The sequence below is a fragment of the Ptychodera flava genome, unplaced genomic scaffold (assembly GCF_041260155.1).
Source record: "Ptychodera flava strain L36383 unplaced genomic scaffold, AS_Pfla_20210202 Scaffold_71__1_contigs__length_606264_pilon, whole genome shotgun sequence".
Lineage (NCBI taxonomy): Eukaryota > Metazoa > Hemichordata > Enteropneusta > Ptychoderidae > Ptychodera > Ptychodera flava.
Genome location: NW_027248393.1, coordinates 1 through 26,376, shown reverse-complemented (window position 1 = coordinate 26,376; position 26,376 = coordinate 1). Strand labels below are relative to the sequence as shown.

Genomic DNA, 26,376 nt, shown 5'->3' with positions numbered 1-26,376 from the left:
AAAGTTTTAGCAATTTGCAGGATTTTTCCTTTTTTCCCCCTTCATTTGCATATTTTTGACTTTGACATGTTTATTTCAACAAATTCACATCTCCACCCCTCGATGCACCTGTCCACCAAATACTAAGATGGTAGGTGCTGCAATTTAGGAGTTTTTAATGTTGACAGACATACATCCTCACATAATAACTAACATACATACATACATACATACAGACAGACCATAGACCCAAAAAACGCAGGTCTACAGACAGACAGACAGACAGACAAACAGATAGACATGCATACATGCATACATTTATTTTTACAGCTTTTAACCTCCAACAGCCGACCAACTTGTCAATATTAGCTTGATCAACTTGATACTACTGCTTAAAATAATATAAATGAGAGTTAATTACATTCTAATTAAAGTAAGCAAGACTTGCTTATTAAGATTTATGTCATAAAAAACAGCATATCTGTCAGTTTATAAAGAATCTTCAGCTGGTTATCTTTATCAGTATTTCCAGTATTTATCAGTATTAACCAAGCACATTTTAACTTTCAAATTAACATTGCAAGTAAGTTCTGTTGAATAAGTTGAACCTGTAGGTACTCAGAGAAAGCACACAGAAGAGACAAATGTTTGCAACTTAACCCTTAAAACGCCATGCCCGTATATATCCGTACACGCCCAACTCACGCTCAGCGCCATGCACGGATATATCCGTACACGGCCTGAGGTTCGCTCAGACAAAGTTTGGAACTTGATTTCCCGCGTTTAACAGGTCACCTGACAAATAAATCCATTCCTTACCCTTTGAACCCACTTCAGGTCCATATAAGGACTAAAATAATGACATCATCAGTTGTAGCTACGGCAATTTCCAGTAATTTGAGCGACCTTTCGAGGAAATCGGGTCGACTATTTTTACCGTGAAGATCTAATCAGATTCTGGTCGCTGACTTCGCCAAAGTGAGAGACATTCTGAACGCTTTTTCCTGCTGTACATCCTAAAGACGATCGTTTTGTGACAAGTTATTGGCCATTTCTTTGAAGAAATGACATTTTGGCATTTTTTGAGGATAATTTCTGAGAAAATGAAGACTTTTTTTGATCGGCCGAACGTGATTTTGAAGTTGAACAGCGGCTTGAATGGCGTTACCACGGAGCATCGCATTGACCAGCCTCTCTGAAAGCTCAAGTTTGAGTATGTCAGTTCGGTTTTCTAGGCCGAAAACACTAATGATGAAGAAATTTGAAAGGATTTTCACGAAATCTTAATTTAATATGTGATTTTGGAGCGATCAGGTCTGTTTATGTCAAGTAAACTTTGGTATCGCGGCATTCTTCACCGTGTATCGATACGGCCAAGATGGCCGCCGATCACGGGTTGTGTGTACAAAACGTACAACACGGCACGTTCCGAACTGTTGATTTCGCGTCATATTCCTACGTCTATAACATATTCTTTTGTCGAAATATACCCGATATGTAATTATTTATATCATATCTATTGGTTTCTGTTCATTTACTGGCGAATTATGTTGCGTGCTCGTCAAAATACGTGATCAAACTTTCGTATGTGTTCACATTGACTGTCATGATTTACGGAGACGTCGCGATCAAACGTCAGGGCCGTACGGTTATCGAAAGCGTTCAGAGGCGAATGTCATTCTTATTGTACCTCAAACTTATTTTATTTAGTTCTTGAATCGAATTTATTTTCTCAGAAGTTCAGGTAGTGCGTTTTTGTGGTGAAATTTTTCGTCGTTTGCCAATCACAGGGTAGCTAATAACGTAGCTGAATACAGGCTCTGATTTGAATTGCCTTGTAAGATGGCAGCTTGTTCATGATATCAATCAAATTAGTTTTTGTGTTTACTTGCAATGCCAAAATCTTTCAAACATATCCTCTCTAACTTTAATGGCAACATTCATTCCAGAACAACAACAATTGAATTATATCTGATAGCAATCAGAATCCAAATAAAAAAATAAAAACAAAGATTTTTCCTGGTTACATGGTTTCACCTTTCGATGCAGAAAGAAATACACAAACAAACAAACAAACAGACAAATAAATAAATAAACGACAAATGAATAAAAGATGTTGTTTACGAAATTCAATCATGTTGCTGATCAAAATTGTGTCTTGAGCTATATTTCACTTGTGTTATATGCTTTTGTGTAGCTGTGTTGAAGTGTATGTGGTATTTGTATTATTGACAAATATCAACAATTGTTTGTTTGTTTATTATTTACATTTGATAAGTTCCGCTGCTGAAAATTTTCACCAAAATATGTGTCTTTTCATGACATTTAAAATGTGTAAAAGTTTGCAGGTTTTTGGACTATAAGATCTATTTTTAGAGTCTTTTATTCATTTTCAATACATTTTGAACCAAAAATGTGCATTTTAAGCCCATTTTCCCACCCCCATTTGCTAAACCAAACATGGAAAGACTTCTCGAAGCTTCTCCATTTCCTGATCTTTGAAATTCATAGTGGTTTGGCTGGGCTTCCAATCACAGGAAACACACTGTACCTGTCTAAAAGAAGTGTAACATGTCAAGTTTATTGGTTCAAAAAGTTCTTGGCATGGGAGGCTATATTGCATGAAAGTCTATGGCGTCTTAAGGTTAAGAAGTTCAAAGTCATCAAAAGCATTATAAGGAATCATGTAACACTTTCATTGCACTGTTTACACAGATTGCATAATTGCTATAAATAGCACATGAGGAATCTTACAGTCCAGCTTTACCATAAAAACCCTATCACTTTGACCACTCTTTAAATTGACCACTCTATTTTTTTCTCAAAATGTTATTTTATTTTATCCTTACCAAGTCAACCATAAATGGAAATCGGAACTTTCTCTATCTCTATTTATTTGACCAACCTATCATGACAAACTGTTATGAGCAATTTCTTTTAGATAACATACAGAGCACAATATATGACAGTTCAGAATATGTCAAAGTTGGGATTCAGGAAAGTTGCCTTTACATGTTTAATCCTCCAAGATGGTCAGCATTTCATTATGAACTGTCAAAAAAGTTGAACATTCTAATAATTCTACACTAAAATTATTTTGGCTTTGTTGATATCCTCATTAATTCAATTATTTAAAATCATATTAATTATTTTTTTTCTGGGTGAATTGATAGGGTTTATACAGTACAAGAATTACATACAATGTAAGTCAAATTCAGTCAAAACATCAATTACCGTCTAACATTGCATCATTCCTATAAATAGCACCTCAGCCTGGAACAGCACAATCATAATCTGTTCGTTCACACAGGCAGTACTTGACTTTGAATGAATGACCTACTACATTTCACCTACGTACCAAATTTGAAAGCATGACAAAAAGTACCACAAAATTTGCAAATTTTAGCTTGAGTTCACAGAGTCATCTTCAGGTCACTCCTAGGAACCTGCACACCCAATTAGAAAGTAATGGCATACACAGTTTCAAAGAAGATTTTTTTAACCAAAAATGGCAAAAATTGCCCAAAAATAAAAATATGCAAATTGTGCCATAATTTGGTGAATTCTATTTTGAGTTTTCACAAGGTTCCTGCACGCCAAATTTTAAAGCGATCCGACAATTGAAAAGATTTCTTACTAAAATGGCAAAAAAGAAAAAAAAATCATTAAAAATAGAAAGCATCAAATATTGACATCAAATCTATATGTTTAAATGAGTTGGGCCTAAGGTACCTAAAACCCAAATATGACAATGATCAGATGAGTAGTTCCTGAGTTATTGATTTTTGACCATTTTCGCTTTTTTTCGTACCTCATTAGCATATCTATGGGCCTAAAAAGTTCATTTAACAACGGCACATCTACATCATATATGGCATCACTACACCAAAAATCAGCTCAATACGTGCAGCGGTTTTTGAGTTTTTGCGTTGGACGGACAGACATCCATACATACATACATACATACAGACAGACAGACATCTCACATACAGACTTTTTTCAACCATATAACCTCCCATTGCCATATATGTATGGCAAATGGGAGGTAAAAATGAAAATCTCGAAATGAAGATACTTACAACATGCACGGTTACATGTACTTGGTTGTACACCTAAGCTTGGTTTGGATCTCAATAAATGTAGAATTTACGCAAAAAATGGCTGCTAATGTGGACAAACGCTGATTATAGCATGCCCAAGTGTGTGTAAGTGCAACATGCACAAACCTTATGGGCCAGCCAATTCAAATCTAAAACAATAGGGATTCATCTTTGTTTCCAGACCAGTGAGTGGAGGGACTGTGATTACATGTATGCAAATTTGTCTTTACAGAACAAGCTACATAAACCAGATTCTACTCGAGGTGACAACTCAATAGATAATCATCTAATAATTTTACATGTTGAAACTCACATTTTCAAGTTTGTCTGATAGTTCCCCAGTTATCAGCTCAAAATAAATTGTCAATGGATGGACAGACAGACAGACTGAAACACAAAGAGGGGAATGACATTGGCTCCTACATGTACCTTTGGTACATGGGGGCCAAAAATACTGTATTTATACTCTCCTACACTAGCAAATGAGCTGACTCACATGCATAGTTGGGTTTTAATACTGATAAGCAGTGTTCGCGGTGACTTTTTTCTCCTCGCGTACGGCATACGCATTAGTCTGCTAAAATTGCGTAATGGCTGGATTTGAGTGCGTAATTTCACTTCCGCACTCGATTGATGAAAAAACTGACTGCAAAATACAATGTGCCGTTGAATAAACCTACACTACATATTCGGATTGTACGATGTAACATTATTTTAATGAAAACAGTTTAACGAACAACTTGAACAATGTTGAAACGTAACAGCGAAGGTTAGACATGCGACCGTCAAAACACATCGGGCAACCCAAAAGTTAGAGTTATGGCAGCTTATCCAGACGGTTTCTGGACGTTTCGGCACCAAGTCGTTTCGGCCCAAGACGTTTCGGCCTTCGAATTTCAGGCCCCAAGTCCGACGTTTCGGCACCGCACCCAAGACGTTTCGGCACCGCTGAAGGCTACCTGTGGGAACTAGTGCTGGAGCGTAATGTTACAAATCAAAGTACTAAAAAGTACAGTGTCAACTAATATTCACGTACATGCTTTAATATTTGTGAGAACATGGGAAGAGACCGTAAGAAAAAACTTCATATCATTTTCAAATCTGTGACACAAGTTTATCGATATCAATAGCCGCCGACACGGCAAAAGTTTGAAAGCGGTGACGAAACAGCACGGCAAAATTCACACAAAATGCACATAAAGTACTGGTCAGAACGCAAAGGTCACGCTTACGAATATGACGGATCAGTCAATTACTGAATAGTTTGAAAAAATCGAAACACAGATGCCGAAACGTCTTGGGTTGCAGTGCCGAAGTGACTTAGGCCGGAAATTGAGAGGCCGAAACGACTTGGGCCGAAACGACTTGGTGCCTAAACGACCAGTTACCATCCAGACACTTCTGCAGTGTTCAAAATTTATCGGGATTCCGACGAGCTCTACCGATGAATCATTTTTTTCACGGACTCGTAGAGCAAAGTTGAAAGAAAACAGATTTGTCTGCTTCGACGCCATGCTGCATGTGTGCTTGATCAAAATTTGGGAACAGCGAGACGCGATGATCGTGCACGGTTGGCATTTATATAATTTGTCGCAACATTTCTGTCAATCACTCACTTTCAGAAACTATCGCTCGCCTGAAAATTAGCAACGTAATTCATAGGCACAGCTGACATGATAATGTGCCTAACGTGATAACGTGTGGACTACGATGCCGATTTTTCAGACAACGCCCAGAGAATCCGAAACTTTCCACACAATGAGTGATTGACAGAAATGTGTTGCAACAAATTTAGTCTGGTTGTCGCCTAAGCTCAGTCGTGGGGAGTGCTTTCGGTGTTATCCTTTGCGTATAGAAAACGCATAACGATGAAAAAATGCGTAGAGAGTCAATTTCAATGCGTATATACGCACGATTTTTGCGTAAACGCGAACTCTGTGATAAGTTAATATTCTTGGGGTTTATTCAATTTTATCCCCATATATCTTGCATAAATATTGGTCGACCTTCCACTGCAAATAATTCAGTTGCACCACAACTCTGAAGTGAAAAGGAGGGCACTTTGTGGCGATTCTGACACAAGTTATTGACTTGGGCTGACTATAGGTCCAGTCTGGGGCAGACAATACAGCATTGTCGTGAGCACAGAAAACAGACTAATGCGATTTAAACAATGCCCTGTCAGGGCCGGATTGTTTTCCTTGCAACATAGCTAGCACTGTGTGCAAACAACAGAGAGGTCTGACACCAGTAGGGTGTTAGAGTAATTGAAGGAAAACATCTCCCAGCCAAATGTTACCCACTGCGTATGCGTGTTGCAAATTGTGCATAGTTTTCTGCCAATTGCTTTGGCTAGAACTTGATACAACTGTATGGCCTTTACAACATAACAGAGCCCTACATATGGTGGGGTTTTTGATAATATGTTGGTGAAAAATCAAAGTGAATTCTTGGAGTCAAAATTGTTGGCAAGACAGTTCTATGCTAATGAAGATAAATCTGCACACATTGCTTTTGTTCAACAAAACAAAGACATCAAAATAACATAAATATACCCCACATGTACGTGTATACAGGTAAAATTATGGCATGTTTCAAGGAAAATACTATCGCGACAATAGAACATGGTAAGGGCTTACTGACTAGATAATGACTCGCAGAAGTAAGTGCCTACGGGCAAACTACAAAATGACCCCGAAGTTCTAATCTCATTGTACATGTAACAGTTGGACGTGACAGTGGGGCATTTAAACTGATAACTTGACAGTTTGAGAAAATTCTTTCTTTCTGTCATTATATGAGCTACCAATCTCCTGCAGGATGATTCAAAGACTGAGAAGCGGTTACCAATGAGGAGGCATTCTCACGTAAGGGGCCACAGATAAAAATTAAAACACACGCATGTAGTAAACGCAATTTCTGTGGGAAGGGGGTTTGGCTGTATTTCGGTAGCGTATGAGTGATTTCATAGCAGCATAATTAACGATTGTAGGTCTGCTGATACAGAATGAGACTGAATTTTCGCACTTCCAAACATTCGTTCAGGGGAGGTGTTTGAGACGAAAGGCACTAAGTTACTTTTACTGTGCGCATGTTATAATTACCCACGGGCCCTACCATTGCTTTTGTTTGTTGTGGTGTGACCGGTGTGTGCACTGAAAATTTCTGATTTATTAATTTTTTTCTGAATAGATTTTCTTTGTCTTCTTTGTTAAAGAAGTCTCAATTCTGGTAAAACACAAAGAGTCATTACAACTGTAATATGTATCCTATTCACACAGGAAAAGTTGCGTCACTGCTACACCAACGTAACTTTTACATCAGTGTTACAAAGGCAATCTGAACGCTCGGCATCAGCCAAGCGTTGGACCAATTTTGTCCCGATGAGGAGGGGAGGGGGGGCGGGGGAGGGGTCCAGGCCAAACAAAATCAGATTCAGCCAAGATTTCCGTGAGTGGACTTGTAACGCCAGCCCTGGTCCCAGGTTATAGCAAAGTTTGATCATCAAGTTTACATTTTCAAGAAGTTTTCAATCAGGTCCTTAATAACAGTGACATTTTCCAACCAAGTTTCATTCCACAAACAACATCATGTCTTCCGGTTTGTTTTTACGACTGAGATACGCATCTATGTTAAGGTAATATGCACCTCGAAAGTGAAAGACTTAAACTTTTGCTCAAACTTTCCTCAGAGAAACTTTCAACCATTCTCTTACCAAAGCAAGAAAAAAAATCAGGGGTCACCGTGCAAATTTTGGTACTAGAGAGACAAATAACTTGCAATTTCTCGATATTTGACATCCAAAATGGCCGCCATCGCTGTGTCACTCTAGGGAAAAAATAAAATTTTCGATTTTCGAAAAACTAAGACCATGAAAACTTTTCTTTTGCTGAGCACTTCAAAATGAGCCCCCACAAGTGGTAGGTCAGAAGAAAATTGATAAAATTTGAAGGCCCGAATTTCTGTCCCCGAGGTGCGTTCTACCTTAACAACGTTGTTAGAAACACCATGCAGCACACTGATTATTTCTCCACCGCTGACATATCTGATTCTGGCCTGTACACCCAGCAAAGGTATGCTGAAGACTTGTCTCTGATGGTTCAGTAGTCAGTGGTGGTCATATGAACATAAAATACATACGAAAAACATAACTGGTACAAATCTATGCCTGCCATTTTGAACTTTTGAAAGGTCAAGAGGTCACAGAGAGCTAAAGTTGCATCAGCGCATTTTCCCGTTGCGATCATGTCTGAACAGAAACTGAATTGGATCCTTTGGCCAGTGCTAAGTCAGACCTATTCGGCTTTGGCCAAATTTTCCTGTGTGAAAGAGGTTATAGACACCATCCCTTTGATGGTCTGGACAGATTTTAAGAATTCCTAATTATTTTATCGCCATACCATACCCATTGTTCCGAACACTATTGTTTTTTGTCCAATTAGTACATCAATTGTTCAGATGACTTTGTCGAAACTGTGTGACATTGTTTATTGTTATGTTCAAAAAAGCAAATAAGGTTAAAAGCTTGCCTTACACAGACATTCCCACTGTTCATCTATTCAAGTTGTGTTAAATATTGAAATATGTTTGATATGCGTAGACTACTGCTCTGTGGTACATAACACAATGGAATATGTATTTCAAAACTGGCCTCATATTTCAGCATGTCCTACAAAGTTAGCCAACTTACCAGTAGTTTAATTAATTAAGAAAGTTGTATAAAGTACATGTACATGTTCATGTGCTAGGGTGCATACAGTTTACTTATTTTAAAAAGACACGGGCTGCAACTTTCAATTTGTAATTATGAAACAAGTCCTGTTCGTTTCCATATCTTTCTAGCCACGTGGCATGTCAAAATGCGCAGAACTATTAACCTTCCCAAGAAATTACATTGAGAACGAAACATGCGATGTTGTTGACGAAAGACGACCAAATTCTTGTCCATACTGAAATTCAAATGTCTCCAATAATATAGAGCATTACACACACAAGCTGTGCCAACAAGTTGAAAGCCAGACATTTTGACATTATTCGGGAAGGAGACAAAAGAAAGTGTAATTCACAAAGTCTGGAAGAAATATACTTGAAAATATATCAAAAGTTACTGCCCACGTAGCTCAAATGTAGAGAATGAAGAGTTGCGTACAAGAGATTATGAATGATTGGTAAAATTACAAATTTCTGGTACTGTAAGTGTATGTTTGTGCCAGTTGCCAGCTACGACAGTACCAGCTTTTCTGGTACTGCTGCATGTACACCAGTAATTAGTCAAAAGTGCTAGGTAAATGGAAATTTCCTGACTCCACTGGGACTAAGAGAGCTAAGCTCCGTTTTTGAGTTGTCTTTATTTCCCTAACTGAAAAAAGAGGGTTATCCTTAGGAATGACTAAGGCAATGGAAAACAATAACAATGCTGGTTGCTAGGGCTTTCAGGCAAAGGACAGCCAATGTGTACATCGAAAACATACAGTCCATGTTAAAGACTTTAGATTTTTGTTGGGTTTCATTGGTGATAATGTTGTGGAATGTGTGTAATAAGATTTTACGGGATAAACACCAGAAAGAAAATCACACAAGACAAGCTCTATCCCTCTCTATCCGCATTTTCCCTTGCAAATGCGGGAAAAACTCATTCCAGAATAAACCTGAGAACTTCATCAGAGAAGTGAACTGTGAAATGGTTACAAAAGTCTTCCAGCAAATTAGCAGGATATAGAGATATTGCAGACGATTAGCTAAGACAGCCGAAGCATTAATCTTCCGCTGGGAATTAATTTTTTTTCATGATCAATGAAATCCACTAAATCCATGACACTATATTCTTTTAATACCTGGAAATTCAGTGAATAAGGTGAAAATGTCTCAGACATCAAATTAGTGAAATCGAATCCCTATGAAAACTACAGTACACATGTACTTCCAAACTGTACTCTACATGTTGTGGTGAAAGCATGATTCACTGGTCACCGTCAGGTGTGATGAGCAGAGCTGTAAGATTTTCGTTTTAAGTGTTGTTGCATGTGAAAAGTCAACCATAGATGTGCAATAGTCATTGTTTCAATGTGCTTGCACTTAGCCATACTTCACTGTTGGCAAACATGACGCACAACATCTATGTACCACCCCCCTCTTCACACTCCCCCCCCCCCCCACATCTGATTGACAAGTGTGCAGTCAAACTGTGGAAGTAAGTGACCGTAGATTTGAAAATGAGAAAGAATTTGAACTATGACACTTGTGATGGCGTTGCAGCCATTGAGGTTGTCTAACATCGGAAATTTCTGAACTCATTTCAGGAAAGTTTTGCATTACGAATAAACAGAACTTTATCCAGTGTCCTGTCAATGTAGCATAGAGGATCACATAGCGACATTGTCTGTGTTCGCGCTGCCCATTCGCCACGTTCGCAAATGCGAATGGAAATCAGCAGTGGCGAAGAAAAATCGATCCTAATTCGCCACATTGGCGAAAGTGATTTTTGTTGAAAAAATTCCGCAAAATAAGCAAAAACGTGGGGTTTTTAAGTCTTTTGTTGATCTGCGCTTCTCTTTCGGCGATTCGCGAAAAAACTATATCTACTTCCGTATTGATCTCTCCGACGTACGCAATTGCAATCGAGCCAAGTCTCGCGAGAGATTTGACGTCAATTTGTATAGTGTAACAGCATGCACATAATGACTATCGCGAGAATTGAAAATGCAGGCAGACGCAATCGAGCCCTTGTCTCGCGATAAATTTGACGTCATTTTGTCTAGTGTACAGCAAGCAAAGCGAACACTCGCGAGAATTGAAACTCTTGCTACAGCAGATATACGCATTTTAATCGTGGTCACAACGTTCGGTGTTGAAATTTATTGCATCGTGGTCTGGACGTTCCGTGTTGCGCATTTTAATCGAGGTCTTATTTTAATGGTGGTCGATTTGCATCGCGGTCCTCATGGTCCCGTATTGATGTTCATAAAAATCGCCATCCCAGCGACGCATTCCGTGTTGTTGTCGATTTGCATCGCGGTCACGACGTTCCGTGTTGTTGTTCATTAGAGAGGTTACAATCTAATTACGTGTACTCTGAACGCACACAGTGGCGTACGCGTATCCATGATCAGTTGTGATTTTTTGGGTTGATTTTGCCGTATTATTTTTTCAGAAACATACGAAATTCGTCTAAGTTTTAAGAAATAATTAATTTCTCTACGTGAGGACTATTCAAGCTCGTTGTATCCTCGCATTAAATTTACCGATTTTCTGTAGGCCTAATACAGTTATTTATGTGGTTTACGGAAATCTTTTGACAGCTTCAGGTAGAAAGTTGAATTAGACAACAGTTCATTTATGTCAGGAAATCATAGCACGTACGTCTTGTTCAGGTGAACTCTACGGATTTTCTGATATCAAAGACGTTTGCTAATTTACTAGTAGGCCTACTTAACGAGATTTCCTGTCTAAATTCCCGCAAATTACCAAGAAAATCTAAAAATTACTACACGTAATTAAGACTACATGTAGGAGTGTCGTTTGATGACGTTCGAACGTCTGTGCCACATTTACGAGACGTCTTGTATGACGTGACAAAGACGCTACGTGTACTGATGGAAAGTAATTCCGTGTAACCAAACTTCTATTTTAATCGCAGTCCGAACGTCAGTGTTACTGTCATGCTGTTGATTTGCATCGCGGTCCCAACCTTCCGTGTTGCAGTTCATTTTAATCGTGGTCTCAATGTTGCGTGCTGCTGTCGATTTGCATCGGGGTCCAGAATCAAGCAATTTTCAGTGTTAAAATGAAGACAACTGGATACAAGGTTGATGTGTTGATAGTTTATTCTTGTGCATGCAACCGACATTGGAGATTATAGCATTATAGAAAGCTTTGTTTTCGTAAAAATGTGTGGCTAATAAAATTTGTCTGTGGCTAATAAAATTTGAAACTATTCGCCACAGTGGCTAACAGCTTTCCAAACCCAGCGCTAACACAGTTTATCTTTCCCTCGCAGGGTTCTCAAAAATTTTTGAAGTAGGCGGAAAATTCAGTAAAGTAGGCGGTTAGCTTCTGTGTGCAACCAGAATCCCTGGGCGGGCGGGGGAGACAGTTCTGAGCAATTTCATGCATTCTTATACAGTGTATAAAAGGCTATTCCAACATACACACAGGGGGAGGGTTTCCTGTGTGCAAGAAATTTTAAAATTTGAAGGCATTTTGGAGTAATTTCATGCATTATTGTACTGTACGGAAAGACCATTTCAGCATGAGAGTGTTAAGGATTATTTTAAATTTGAAGACATTTCTGAGCAATTTCATGCATTCTTATACAAGTGTATAAAAGGCTATTTCAACATACACAAAGGGGGAGAGGGTTTCAGGGACGGGGTCCATGTCCCTGTGTGTGGGCAAGAAATTTTTAAATTTTGAAGACATTTTGGAGTAATTTTATGCATTCTTGTACAGTATGTAAGACCATTTCAGCATACAGAATAATCATTATCATTGCCAATTACAACATGTTTTCAAGGGATAAAGTTTAAAAAAGTCAGAAAAATTAAGTTGATATCACTCGGGCCTGTCAACTGCATTCAGTTGACATGGATAATAGCAAAATTTCACCAGACTGTTGTGTAGAATTATGTTTAGCTCATGACTTGAACAAACATTTTGAAATACATCATAGAATAGGGGTTTTCACAACCCAGAAAACGATCCGCTAGAATCCTGACCAGCCTGGCTGCACAAAGTGTTTTACTGATTTAAATAAACTTGATTGAAGATACAGTAAAATCAAAGAGTTTATTCAATTCAATGAATTATAGGAACACAATTTTCAGTGATTTTAATTCACTGTACTAATTTCACAATAAAATACGAATCCGCGAGCTGATTATTGATTTTTTTGCTGATGTTGAATATAATTGAAAATGAAAGCTAAATTTCAGTCTTCATGTTTGATAAAACCTCAAACTAACGACACTGAACGCCAGCCTGTACAAAGCACCGGTAGTCAATTGTAACACAGTACACAACGCGATATCGGTCGACCTGAAATTTGACACTGTGATCGACGTAGCGTTTCAAAAGTACGAAAAGTGAGACCAAGTAATTTTTTGTTTATTTAGATTTGATCTTAACCTCCCAAACAGACAAAGTCAGAAAATCAAAGTTTTCGAGCGTCGACTTTCTCTTCCGCGATGCACACAACCACGGCCCCTCCACAAAACGCGATGTCGATCGACTTGAGCACAGGCGTACGGAATGTTTCCTAGATCGTCGTCGGATGGGAAGTGACGGACACTGCATGCACCCTGAGGCCGAAGGCCGAACCTCGGTACTGTATAACATACCAAGGTATGACGCGGAAAAATCGACCGGTGGCCCGAAACAAACGAAATAAAGCATCTACCTCAAAAAAATTACATCGACCGGTCGGAAATACCTTCAAACTTTCAAATCTTTACTCTGGTTACAGCATTTCTTTCAAATCTGCCAGTTATGGGCGATAATTAACTGTCCGGCGAGTACTCGCACTTGCATTGCCACTTCGCCATTTTGAATAGCTTTTTTACTCCCGAAAGCCTTTGCAAGTGGACGAGTGACCCCGTGACCCCACACCCGCTAAATTCAACCGTTAACCGTTAGGTAAATTTTATACTGTCAGTGAATACAACTTCAGCTATCTGGCAACAAGGCAATCAACGTAAACGATGGGAAAGTTTATGCTTGTGAATCCCGCCATCTGACATTTGTAAACAAACTCTTCACAGGGTCACTCGTCCACTTGCAAAGGCTTTCGGGAGTAAAAAAGCTATTCAAAATGGCGAAGTGGCAATGCAAGTGCGAGTACTCGCCGGACAGTTAATTATCGCCCATAACTGGCAGATTTGAAAGAAATGCTGTAACCAGAGTAAGATTTGAAAGTTTGAAGGTATTTCCGACCGGTCGATGTAATTTTTTTGAGGTAGATGCTTTATTTCGTTTGTTTCGGACCACCGGTCGATTTTTCCGCGTCATACCTTGGTATTGTTATACAGTACCGAGGTTCGGCCTTCGGCCTCACGGTGCATGCAGTGTCCGTCACTTCCCATCCGACGACGATCTAGGAAACATTCCGTACGCCTGTGGACTTGAGTTGACATCGTGATCGACCATGGATAGATTGACGTGGCGTTTCGAAAGTATGAAAAATGAGACTCAGTAACTTGTGGTCGCTTTAGATTTGATCAAAACCTACCAAACCCACCACACTAGGCCCTACTCTTACGCAGAAAACCAAAGCTCTCGAGCGTCGACTTTCTCTTCCGGGTTTGAGCGAAACAAAAGTCGGCTTCATTCGGAAATGGTCGGCTATTCGCGGGCATAACGTAATTGTATGTTAGTCCAATTTTCGGCTATACCCGATGTGAACGTCGGAATAATTCGGGCTGTGATCGGGCGAGCGAGGTTGACCTCGAGAGCGATTCCTAGTCACGGTGTACAGTACAACACGTTCGCTGATTGCGGTACTACAGTGATAGCAACAAGTTCACCGCGTAAATTGCTAGACTACATATAGCCACATCGGCACTTCTGAAATATTATCTGCGGCTTGCAAGACCACCAAAAATCTAATTATTGTTATCAAAACCAGAATTTCCGGGCCAGAGAGCGAAACAGTGTTGAAAAGTAGCCGGCCAAAATACGAAAGTAGCCGGTCAATTTGGCCGGCATCCGGCTAAAAATGAACACGCTGCCTCGTACGCCGGAAATAACTTTTCCCAGTTTCAGGTACCATAAGAGGATTTTCATTCTTTCACGGGGTACAGTATGCTATTTCAAGTTAAACCCTTCAACTGTCATGGTTTTGCCCAACCCATTGGGAAGTTTGAGGGTGAACAGGCCAAACCCTTCCACCACCAGATAGTGGTACAGTCCTATCACTTTTCTATGGCAAAGCAGGACCTCTCTACCTGAAAATGGGGATGAAAATTTGTCAAATGACAGCATCACTTTTGAGAAATTCAACCTTTCCTTCTCGTTTAGTACCATTGAAACACATATACAAAAGGTATTCATGTTTCACATTTAGCAGATTATACCAGTTTATGTACAGTGTATTCCTCCTTTATTCAGCAGCCTCTCTATCATTCACCCATTAGTTGTTAACATAAAATATTTTGATGATATTCATCCTGTGTTCTCCTTTGAAAATTTTTTAAAGCCACAGCCCAATTACAGTACATGTAGCTTGAAATTTATTTTTTACGATATCATACATGTATTATTATTATTATTATTAAGCCATTTTGTTTTTGAAAATGTCACTATTTCAGTCCTGGGTGACAGATTTGGTCGATAAAACTCTACACATATACTTATTATTTGGTTCTTAAAATCTTCAGTTGTGCATTTGTTGCTAATGTTTGAAAAATATTCTGTGTTCACACTTTGGTAAGCAGTTTCAGATAAGTTGTATTTGATTTCAAACCATCTCATTGATGGAAAAATGTAAAAGATACACCATGATGGGTCTTTAACCCTTTGAGCGCGAAAGTCAACTTTTGTTGCATATATACAAATTACAATACACCCCACTTAATTTTTTCTGATTTTTGCTAAAATTTTGATCAAAAGCTGTAGCCAATGAAATGTGATATTTAGTTGGTCCAAAATTATGAAAAATATACAGAAAAATTTGGAAAAATTTGTAAAATGTTGCACATAAATTTTGCTTGGAAAGATTAGAGCACTCAAAGGGTTATAACTAACCCGCCACTTTAAAAAGGCCATCGTTAATCTGTAGTTTATGCACAGAAGAATGAGCAGGTGCCTTATTCCACAAACCTAGTCTCCTTTTCTGGAAAGAAATTCTTTTCCAGTCCCATGGCAGGAAAAGCACCTTATGCCATGAAAAACGGTATTGACAACACTATACATTGAGCAATACCTATAAATAGCATTCAGAGCCAAATAATAGTCCAGTTGATGTTTCAAACCGTAACATATTTTGCAAGATTAAAAGAGACAGACGACTTTCAGCCTGTCCACTGTATTTGTCCCGGTGATCAATTGACCCACTAAACACATGCAAAGACTCCGATTTTCTCTGCCTGACTAAAAAAAGCAACGGATTCATACTAGACAGAGGACGTCTGACAATCCTTTATCTGTGATTCTGGTAAGCTAGGGGGAGATTCACATTGCCTTTCACGCCATCAATGTAGTATTTGTCGATACTGTTATCTTCTAAAGAGATTCCGCAAGTAAGTCTCCACACACACGAGTAGCAAGTGTGCACACAAGGGGTTTGAACTTGCACCGGAATCAAACGGCAGAAAGAGGAGGGGAGGTAAGGAATGCAAGGGGGGAGAAAAGAGGGATTTGCCTGCTGGGGGAGATCAACTGTGCCTTTCAAGCATTCATGTTGATACTGTTATTTCCATGAATGATTCCATTGGGTAATTCTCTGTACTGGAATGGCGGAGTGTGCACACATGGGATTTGAACTTGCAATTGAATCATATATCAGAACAAGGGAGTGAAAGAATGCGGAAGGGTGAAAGGACGGATTTAGCACCATTCTTGTGATGACTTGAAAAAACATCCCCCAGACCATGCATCACCACTTTTGTGCACAAAACACAAGTTTGTTCACAGGGAACTTAGTAATCTTGTTGTTGTTGTTGTTGTTGTTGTTGTTGTTGATGATGGTGGTGATGATGATGTTGACGATAATAAAAAATATTAAAAAACAATGTGTCATTCCTTGCTGTTGTTTGTCGATGTTGTAGACAATTGTAAAAGAAAACTGTAATCATGACCAAAAAATGACGTAGGTCGCCCAACGTCACTCCCATCCTATTATACAACCAAGGCTGGAATCGAGATGCCCCTGATCAAGGCTCATCAGCCACCTTCAAGGCCCAGAAAAACACCCCATTCACGAGCGATCGATTGAAATGTGCTATCATAGGCACTGAAATTTATCTCACTGACCTAATTTGGGCTTCACTTGAACTACCGACCTGCAAACGAGTGGAAAAACGGCGATTTCCAAGTCGTACCCGGTCAAATCGATCACATTTGAACTTCCGGTCGATGGTGACGGCGCTTTCGTCACTTGGCATTTAAATTGACCAATTGGGGGCCCTGTAAAGGCTGCTTCGGCCAGCCGATTGTTTATGTTTCAATACTCCCTGCTCGTACGCGTACGTGTAACGTTCAAAAGTACGCGAAAAAACGTAGAAAAACCTTCATAGTCATGCACATAAACGGAGACTTTCCAACTCTTTGTCAGGAAATCTGCCATTTTACGTCAGGATATACTGTCGATAGTTAGAGCGTACACTTCGTGTATTTGACTTTCCCCCGTTACAAGGATACAAGCGTAATCAACATCCGGGCTCGTACTTGAGCGAGTGTACATTGTCGTTGTGAATGAGTATTCCAGGTGATAGTTTACAGTAAATGACGGGTTGATTTGTCATTGGTATCCATATATAAGTATTATTCTACAAGAATAGAAATTGAATGAAGTTGAGACCGCGAAGTTTAAACTGTAGTGAAATTTTGCGTTGGGACAAGCCTCCTCATGTATTGGTAATGAGAGCTGGCCGAAGCAGCCTTTACAGGGCCCCCAATTGGTCAATTTAAATGCCCAGTGACGAAAGCGCCGTCACCATCGACCGGGAAGTTCAAATGTGATCGATTTTGACCGGGTACGACTTGGAAATCGCCGTTTTTCCACTCGTTTGCAGGTCGGTAGTTCAAGTGAAGCCCAAATTAGGTCAGTGAGATAAATTTCAGTGCCTATGATAGCACATTTCAATCGATCGCTCGTGAATGGGGTGTTTTTCTGGGCCTTGAAGGTGGCTGATGAGCCTTGATCAGGGGCATCTCGATTCCACCCTTGGTTGTATATTAGGACGGGAGTGACGTTAGGCGACCTACGTCGTCTTTTGATCACGATTACAGTTTTTTTTTACAATTATCTACAACATCGACAAACAACAGCAAGGAATGAGACATTGTTTTTTAATACTTTTTTATTATCGTCATCATCATCATCACCACCACCATCAACAACAACAACAATAACAACAACAATTAACAACAACAACAACAACAACAAGATTACTAAGTTCCCTGTGGTTTGTTTTCCTTTCATTAGCGATGAATCGACCATACATGTCAAAATAATTTTCCGGTCAAAGTTTTCAAAAATACTGTAACAACCAAATAACTACAGTTTTACCAAAAACAGGGAGCATGATCAGAAATGTAATTGCTTTATGACACAAAACAAAACGGAAAATATTATTAAATGTTACAGCAATTACTACCAGGTAGTAATAAAACACTACGCAGGATTGGCACCCTGTCTGTACAGTAATAGTCATTTTGCGGTTGAACTATGTTGTGAGTGGTTTGGTTTGAACCACATACATGTACAGGTACTGATGTCATTTGACCCTGAGAAAAGGGAAATATTACGGACAGATATTTGCCATCCTGGTCAGTGCAGCTGACCCTTAGTATTGGTACTTGAAATCAAGTCAGGGGAGATTTATACAACTGCATGAATAGTTTATTTGCAGCACAAATAAAACTGTTGTATTCCACATGAGAGGTACACGTAAGGGCCTCTGTGCCTGCAATCACAAACAGTAGTAGTAGGATGAGATCTCGCTTCTACTGTCTATGCTGTAATCAGAGTGCCAAGGATTGACCTTCAATAACCCCGTCGGGTTGTGTGACATATTACATGTACATTATCGTTTTGCTACCAGCTTGGAAGTAATATTCAGTTTGTTGCTTGGCACTCAGTTGATCAGTGCATCCAATGTAATCCACTGAACTACTTGTATCAATTGACAATTGGTGCTAAAGGCATGTTTTGGATTCAGATCTGATAAAAATTATACTTTACCAGACTGACATTGAACATTATGCATAATGGTGCACAGTTGCAACTTAATGGTGTCCTTCTAAACCCCTGGTCCTTTCCATGAGATGCTGAGTGGGTGTGTGAAGAGTTAAGTCAATCTTTTGTTCTCTCTGATTGAATTTTTTATCTGCTAAGTAAATTTCCTGTTTAAACTTTAATAGGTACAAAATCTGATGATACAGAGAGGGCCTTCATTTGACACCAGATTCATGTGTACACTTACAGCTGCACTCCAAAATCCCTGGTTCTCTGAGCAGTTCTTGTTGACAATATTGACAATTGTCATGGCTCCAGGCTATAGTTTTCCTCTGTTTTATCAAAGACTTTGTCAACTTGCTTTATTGGACAAATAAATAACACGCTCTGTTAAAGAGGCATACTCCTGACGAGACTACACATTTCAGGATATTGTTGGACAGATTTACAATTTGATGGAAAACAAATGTTTATCCAGTGTGAATTAGATAGGTAAATTCTCCACACACAGAAGGTGTGCCATATCAAGAAATATGCCCCTATATTTAAGGTAGTATGCGCCTCGAAAGTAAAAAACTTTAACTTTCACTCAAATTTTCCTCAAGGAATCTTACAACCATTCGCTTTCAAATCAAGAATAACAACCTGAAATCAGGGTCAACTTGCAAGTTTTTGAACTACAGAAACAAATTACGGTACATAAGATTTACAAAAATTTGAAATTCAAAATGGCCGCCATCCCTGTATTAACTCTATGGAAAAAAATAAAATTTTTTATTTTCAAAAAACTAAGATGGTGAAAGTGTTTCTTACGCGAAGGGCTTCGAAATGAACCCCCACATGTGTTAGATCAGAAAAGAATTTAACAAGTTTGAGAGTCCGAATAGCTGTCCCCGAGGCGTGTTCTACCTTAAGTCACTATCAGATATAAAATTACTAATTTCAACTTTCCAGTTGTAAAATTTTCAAATAGATCCATTTTCTAGTATTTGTTCAGTATACTTAACAACGTTGGTGAATACATGTTCACACAACTAGGTCACACACTTTGCATACAGGTGTCTGGAGCTACATGTACATAATACATGCTGGATGTAATCGCCAACAATAAATATGTATACATGTCCATTTCACCAATCTAATCAACACACTGGAATTCTTTCTGATCCGGCTATCACTTAATCCGGTTAACAGAACTTGTGCTTATAATTCCCTGCAGTATTACGCTGTCAAATCAGCGTAAACAACATGTTGTTTGTATTATTGGCAAATCTCTGCATATCTTTTGGTCTAGCTCCAAAGAATGTACACCTTATATCACACATCTGCGATGCACCTATCAACTTTTTCCGGGGAATGCTGGGCAGGGGAAATGGATCCCAAATGATACTGGGACTGGGAATGACGTCTGCCCAGCAGGGGATTATTTGACAATGCCATGGTAATTCTAATTTTGAATGATATCAAGTCCTAAATTACCTACAGCCTCTATCATCCCTAACCCTTGGGTATTTGACATATTTTTGTAACCTGTGGGTGGGGAATTTGACACGGCTGGGGAAATTAAATGTCTAAGTCCCCTGTTAGTCTGCACTCCTCCCCAACCCACCCCCGGCCCCCAAACTAGGAGCATTCAAATTGAGACACATTTAAATTACCATTCACTGAACATTTATGTTTGTATGACATGACCGCCATTACAAATGTATTTTAAAAACACTTCAAGCAATCGTTCTGAAACCATACCAGATGTGAACTGATTACACTCCCGGTGAAAAGTTTCACATTCATGAGACAGATGTTGCTTTTAGTGGATAGCTCTTTGGGAAATGGTGGTTGAAAAGTTGGTCTATGTAGCTTTAAATTCCCATGTAATTCTGTCCTCTCTATTTGGATTTCTTTTGCAAGTTTTAATATAAGTGTAGCCATACACAACCTGTCATAGTAAATATTTTGACATCTTGTGTGATCGTTATGACCTAGTCTACAATGGCGTCAGTTCCTTTTAGGGGCCTTAGATAATTGAAGCATGCGCATGGTAAGTCCAACTAACTGGGTTTGGCCCCCTCCTTCCTAAACAAATTTGGAAGTGCGAAAATCCAACCCAGCCTCATTCCGTATCAGCATAGCTCTATAATCGGTGATTACGTCGCTAATGGCTCCCACCACCCCGCGCATACGTTTCCACCACCCCTGGCATACCCCCTCTAAAATCAATCTTTGTCCAGTGCCAACTCCAAAATGACGCAACCAATGGAATGAAATGAATTGAAATACTGTATCTAAAATGATTGTTACGTTATTTTATATGTGCACTGGACCACATGTATGCCAAAAGAATGGTGTAGTGCCAGTGACGCACTGGCCTGGTACACGCCAAACAATATAGCGCTATATTTTGCGATACATAAAAACATGCAGCAAAATGTCACGATATAAAAACATGGAGTGCGCTTTTTGCGAATGGTAATCGTCAAACCCCTTAACCACCCTAAACGTAGAAGTAGAAGTTGCGTTTGCTGTGTGCGTGTTTTAATTATTCGCAGCCCCTTAAATTTCGGTATTTTGGTTCAGCCTATGTTCACAGCATTACAGTTTCAGTTATAGTCTGACTAAATAATTCAAGCCAAGCAGTTGATTGCAATTTAAAAATGGAGGGCCCCGCATAAATTTAGCCCATTGTGACCTTTGACCTGTCAAAGTTCAAAATCACAGGTTTAAATGATGGCGTGATGTTTGTAACATCCATGTGTGTCTCATGGTTTTTAAACACAAGTAGGGCTAATATGACCACAAATTGCCATTTTGCCAATCAGAGACAACTTCAACATCTCCTGAACGGTAGGTACCGGACAGTATCAGGTATGTCAGTGGTGCAGAAATAACAAGTGCAGTACGAGGCCTTGCCAAAATCAACTGTGAGGGCACATCAACGGGGACCAGGTCATTTCGTCCGTTCACACATGCAAATTTAGTCAGACTCAGATATGCACCAAAGATAAACCACTCTTGAAACCAGGACCACACTAGTCTGTCATCACACGTTCACATCCGTCATTTTGCGCCGGCCTAAAAATTAGACCTGTGCAGTGCCAGCCCTGATTTGGTAACTGATGGGAACACTTATACATTTACATGTGCTTAGACTGTTGTGGGATCAATGTACAGTACCCTACAGTACTGTAGATGACTGATTGCATTACCCTTGGAACACATTCTGCTATATCGCAAGGTGAAAACATGCAAGGCCAAAACGCAACAGATGATTGAGCACAGCTTTCCTCAGAGCTGGTGAACTCCATACGACATAAGCAAACGAGGAGCTATTAGAAGTGTCTGCAGTAGGCATACAACAAAGAAACAAAAGCATATACACTTATTACCATGGAGACGCTGGTATTTAGAACAGATAATAATGGACAAAAGTTTGCTCTTGGTCTTTGGGCAATGTTACCAGCCTTCCTACAAACACCTGCAAACATGTCTACCAATTACATGGGTACCACACACTACAAAGGCGACGCTTTCAAGTCCTGTTATATTCACACACAATCTGATTACGGGTGATTATCCCTGTATTTTGCTTTCCAGTCAAAAGAGAGATTACCTCTTTGCAGGGAAAGTGAATGGAAAACAAATTCCCCTCTTGAAAATTATTGGCACTTGTCAACTGCAGGAAATTTGTAACTGTTTGGTGGGCTGTGCAGAGAATTCTAAGCAGACAATGTCAAGGAAAACTCCATGTGGAGTTTCAATGGTGTGTTTGCCCATACCGGCATAAATCCCGGAATGAAAGTGCAGATTACTGAGAGTAAACAAGATTTTCCACTGTGTTTACCTATCTTATCCTGCAATTGTTGGGGAACTGACAGTCAATTCATGCTGTATATCCCATGATTGAATTATAGCAGCTTTCCCAATCTCCCTTTTGCAAAGATTCTATCTCCTGCGGATTAAATAAAAGCCCCTACCCAGTCAAAACAGCCTCTTATGAGAAAAGAGCATAGCTAAATTAGTGCTACTCATCAAAGGTTATATGTCAGTCATGCAAAGACTGAACTCGCAGTTCTGAGCGTTTGAAGCCACGCAATTCCAGATTAATTTTTCATTTATTTCAAAAGTTTGGGGAGCATTGGTGGATGGTACCTCAAAAGCCAGAAAGAGGCACAAAATGTACCTTACACTATAATGTATGGTGGACAGTTTGACCCATTTTTAACCCTGCATGAAATTTTTTGGGGAATCAGCTTAAAAGTTTATAAAAGGAATGGAAATTTACATTTTGAGGCTGTTTCATCCACGGTTATATATATATATATATATTATTATATATATATATATATATATATATATATATATATATATATATATATATATATATATATATATATATATATATATATATATACAATAAATATGAGAACACATCAAGTATGTTTGGTACCTATTACTAGAGTTTCACACATACACATAAAATGTACTTATATATATGTATTACATACTTGTATAAAGTCGACAGGGTACTATGTGTGTGTGTTGTTGTTTTAATGGAAGACATCGCGGACAGGAAATATTTTGCATAAAAATCTCAAGTGAAAAGGAATGTGTTTGCCTGGGAATACCTAGGATGCTTCAGCTGGATTTGGACCATTGTCTGCTCTGAGTGGAACGAAAACTTTGATTAGCAACTTCTATGGCCTTTTAACTCATCCAAAGTTTTTACCCCGTGGGTCACTCAATTTGCACAATAATTAGAACTGCTTCCTGGATTTGGAGAGTTGTTGAAACAGCCATCTCAAAATAACTTGTTTGTGGCCGTGCCCTGTCAGTCAGGGGTGCCAGGAGGTAAATGGCTTCTATAAAATGTCACAGGCTTGTGGTTTCGGGTGCCAACTGGAAAATTTCCAATGTTTATTCTATAAACATACACAAATAATTTGGACAGATTTGGTTGTTGTCACTTCTTGGTTTCAGTTGTGGGGTTGACAGGGGGCCAAAAGTTTGCACCTGCCAGTCAAACTCTGACCTTGAAAATGGCTTTCTCAATGTGATTTTTTGTCTGAAGGTTGTTCTGGACACTTTTAACAGCCATTGGCCTACAAAGGGTGTGGACTTCAAATGTGTTAAAGCAATCTGAAGGGTCGCAGCAAAAGTTCATGAACCTTGCTGCCACCTGATGTGTCGGTCAGATGAAGAGCATGCGACACAAACCTTAGAGAGAAGTTCTCCAAATACCCATGTGCGAAAAGTGCATACCCTAACAGCAAGCCATGAAGTCAACATTGTTATTTATCGTGAGTGAATGTACAGGCCCTGGAGAGAGAGTGTACTTGAGCATAGTCAGTTTGAATAGCGTGAATAAAGAAGGTGGGTACGGAGGCAGACAGCAAATAAAACCTGGAGACAACATGCCCTACTTGTGTAATGTTGAGAATAACTGTTTTCCTTTGAAAGATTAGCATACAGAACGAGTCAGGCCGATACATTGGTCATTTAATAGATAAACAGGAGGAACGTCCGAGTTGTCTCCAGGCGCTGCGCTTCGACATAAACAGAGCTGCGCGTATATACAGAGCTCCCAGGCACAATGTCGAGCTAGGTTTTACTAAATATTTACCAGTAAGATTGGAATCAAAAACGGTGACATTCTGGGCGCAACTCGACCAGAAGGTTTTGAGAGATTTATTATGGTAAAAACAAATGAATCCTGACTTGGTAAACGCTCAAGTGTTCTGCGACGGTTTTGTCAACATTGATACGAGATATGCCCATTGCTTTCTGTGGATGCGCCCAAAGCCTCGCAGCTGTTCGCCGGACAAAGTTTCATTGACCGGAAGACTGAAGTCCAACCAAATAACTTGGCAAGCGCGCAAAGTTGGCGACCACGCATCTTGACTTAGAGATTACGGGTGTGAGTTATCTGTGACACAATGTGCACTCTCTGACAAAACTTCATTCAGTCAGTCACAAATCGGGCGAGGCCGCCAGCATGTGTAAAGCTCGGGCCGGCGACCTTGGCGAAAAGTATAAGCAAGGCAAGCCGCCTGACGTGACATGACCTTCTGTTTTGTTCCACTGTACAGGAGTTTCAAGGATCGTACAGACCTTTCATAGAATCACTGGTCCATAGATCACGACTTTGTTTAAGCACACATACCAATCGCCATATCGTTAGGAAAGCTTGCCCGCGGAAATTTATCGCAAAAAAATTCGGGTAAATGGGCCGTAGAGCGAGGTGAACACACTTCAAATCACACGTCGCGGGGCAAGCCGCGTTGTTTATAAATGGACCGGCTTCCGGTCAAGAAATCATCACACTTTTATTTGGAACTCTTCCAAAACAAGTACGATGTTTTCGAAACATTTGTTACGCACAACAAAGGGAATACCTGTACGCCGGGGCATCTGAGAACGGGTAGGGACTTTTCTATGGTCACGTAAAAATTATACGGTTTAAACTTACAGGATAGTGGTCTCCGGTGGAACTCGCGGGATTTCCGTCAGCATCAGATGCATACACCGAACTGTGGTTCGAAAACAAAGACAGCGACTCGGGCATGACAGACAGACGGTCGGCAAAATGAACAGGTAGACTAGGAGAAGAAGTCCTCTCGGCCCCATTGCGGCTAGTTTTCCATGGAAAGCGGCTAAGTTTTGTATTAAAGTACGACACTTCTTCGAGACAAAGTGCCCGGCCACTCCGCTCCGGTCAAGTTGCCAAACTTTTCAATTCACCAGACGTTTGGGACGCACTACTCTTGCACAGGGGGATCAGGGGACTTACATGTTTCAGGTCAATGGCATGGCGGACAACGCGTTACAATAGTTTCACTGGTCTCTAACTTCCAAAGCAAACCTTGTACGCGTTTAACATTCACAGAATTAGTCCTACCTCTAATTTGAAACGAAAAACCTGAGTATTTGCGTGCTCCCTGGGAGACCTTCTTGTCCCCAGGGACGGCCCATGTCGACACGCAATCGTGACGGAATGTGGAAGCATTCACGTACGTTTATGCCTTGCAAAAAGTCTTATCAAATTACTTTGTAAAATGAATGCATCGTTCACATTGTCTGTTTATTGAGTCGCAAGTCTGGCTTTCTTCCTTTGTGGGTAGAATTTTTTTTAATGCCACATTTTCTAAAAAAGGAGGTGCGTTCACCAACACAGCTGTATTTGTACGCATGGCAGATGAGGCCTTCTTCCCCCTCCCCTTAAAATCAGTAGGTCCAGTCGCTGTGACGACACGATTATCATTATGATCATCATCTTTGGCTACTTCAGTGCGTCAGGTATTGTTGTTGGAGTGACACGGAAAAGTGAATCAGCTGAAAGGAAGGAAATGACAGCGACGCCTCTTTTCCTGGCAACACTTGCAAATATCACACCCCGGGAAATAGCCGTGATAC

The 26,376-nt window shown here is 39.8% G+C and overlaps 1 protein-coding gene across 1 annotated transcript in view; it reads right to left on the bottom strand.

The window, feature by feature from the left end:
• LOC139128800 (peroxidasin homolog) overlaps positions 1-25,699 on the bottom strand; it is a 98,712-nt gene extending 73,013 nt beyond the window's left edge. The window contains 1 exon segment of the mRNA XM_070694509.1: positions 25,433-25,699. Coding sequence (XP_070550610.1) covers positions 25,433-25,590 — 158 coding nt within the window. The 5' untranslated portion in view covers positions 25,591-25,699.
• Between the last annotated feature and the right edge of the window lie 677 nt (positions 25,700-26,376).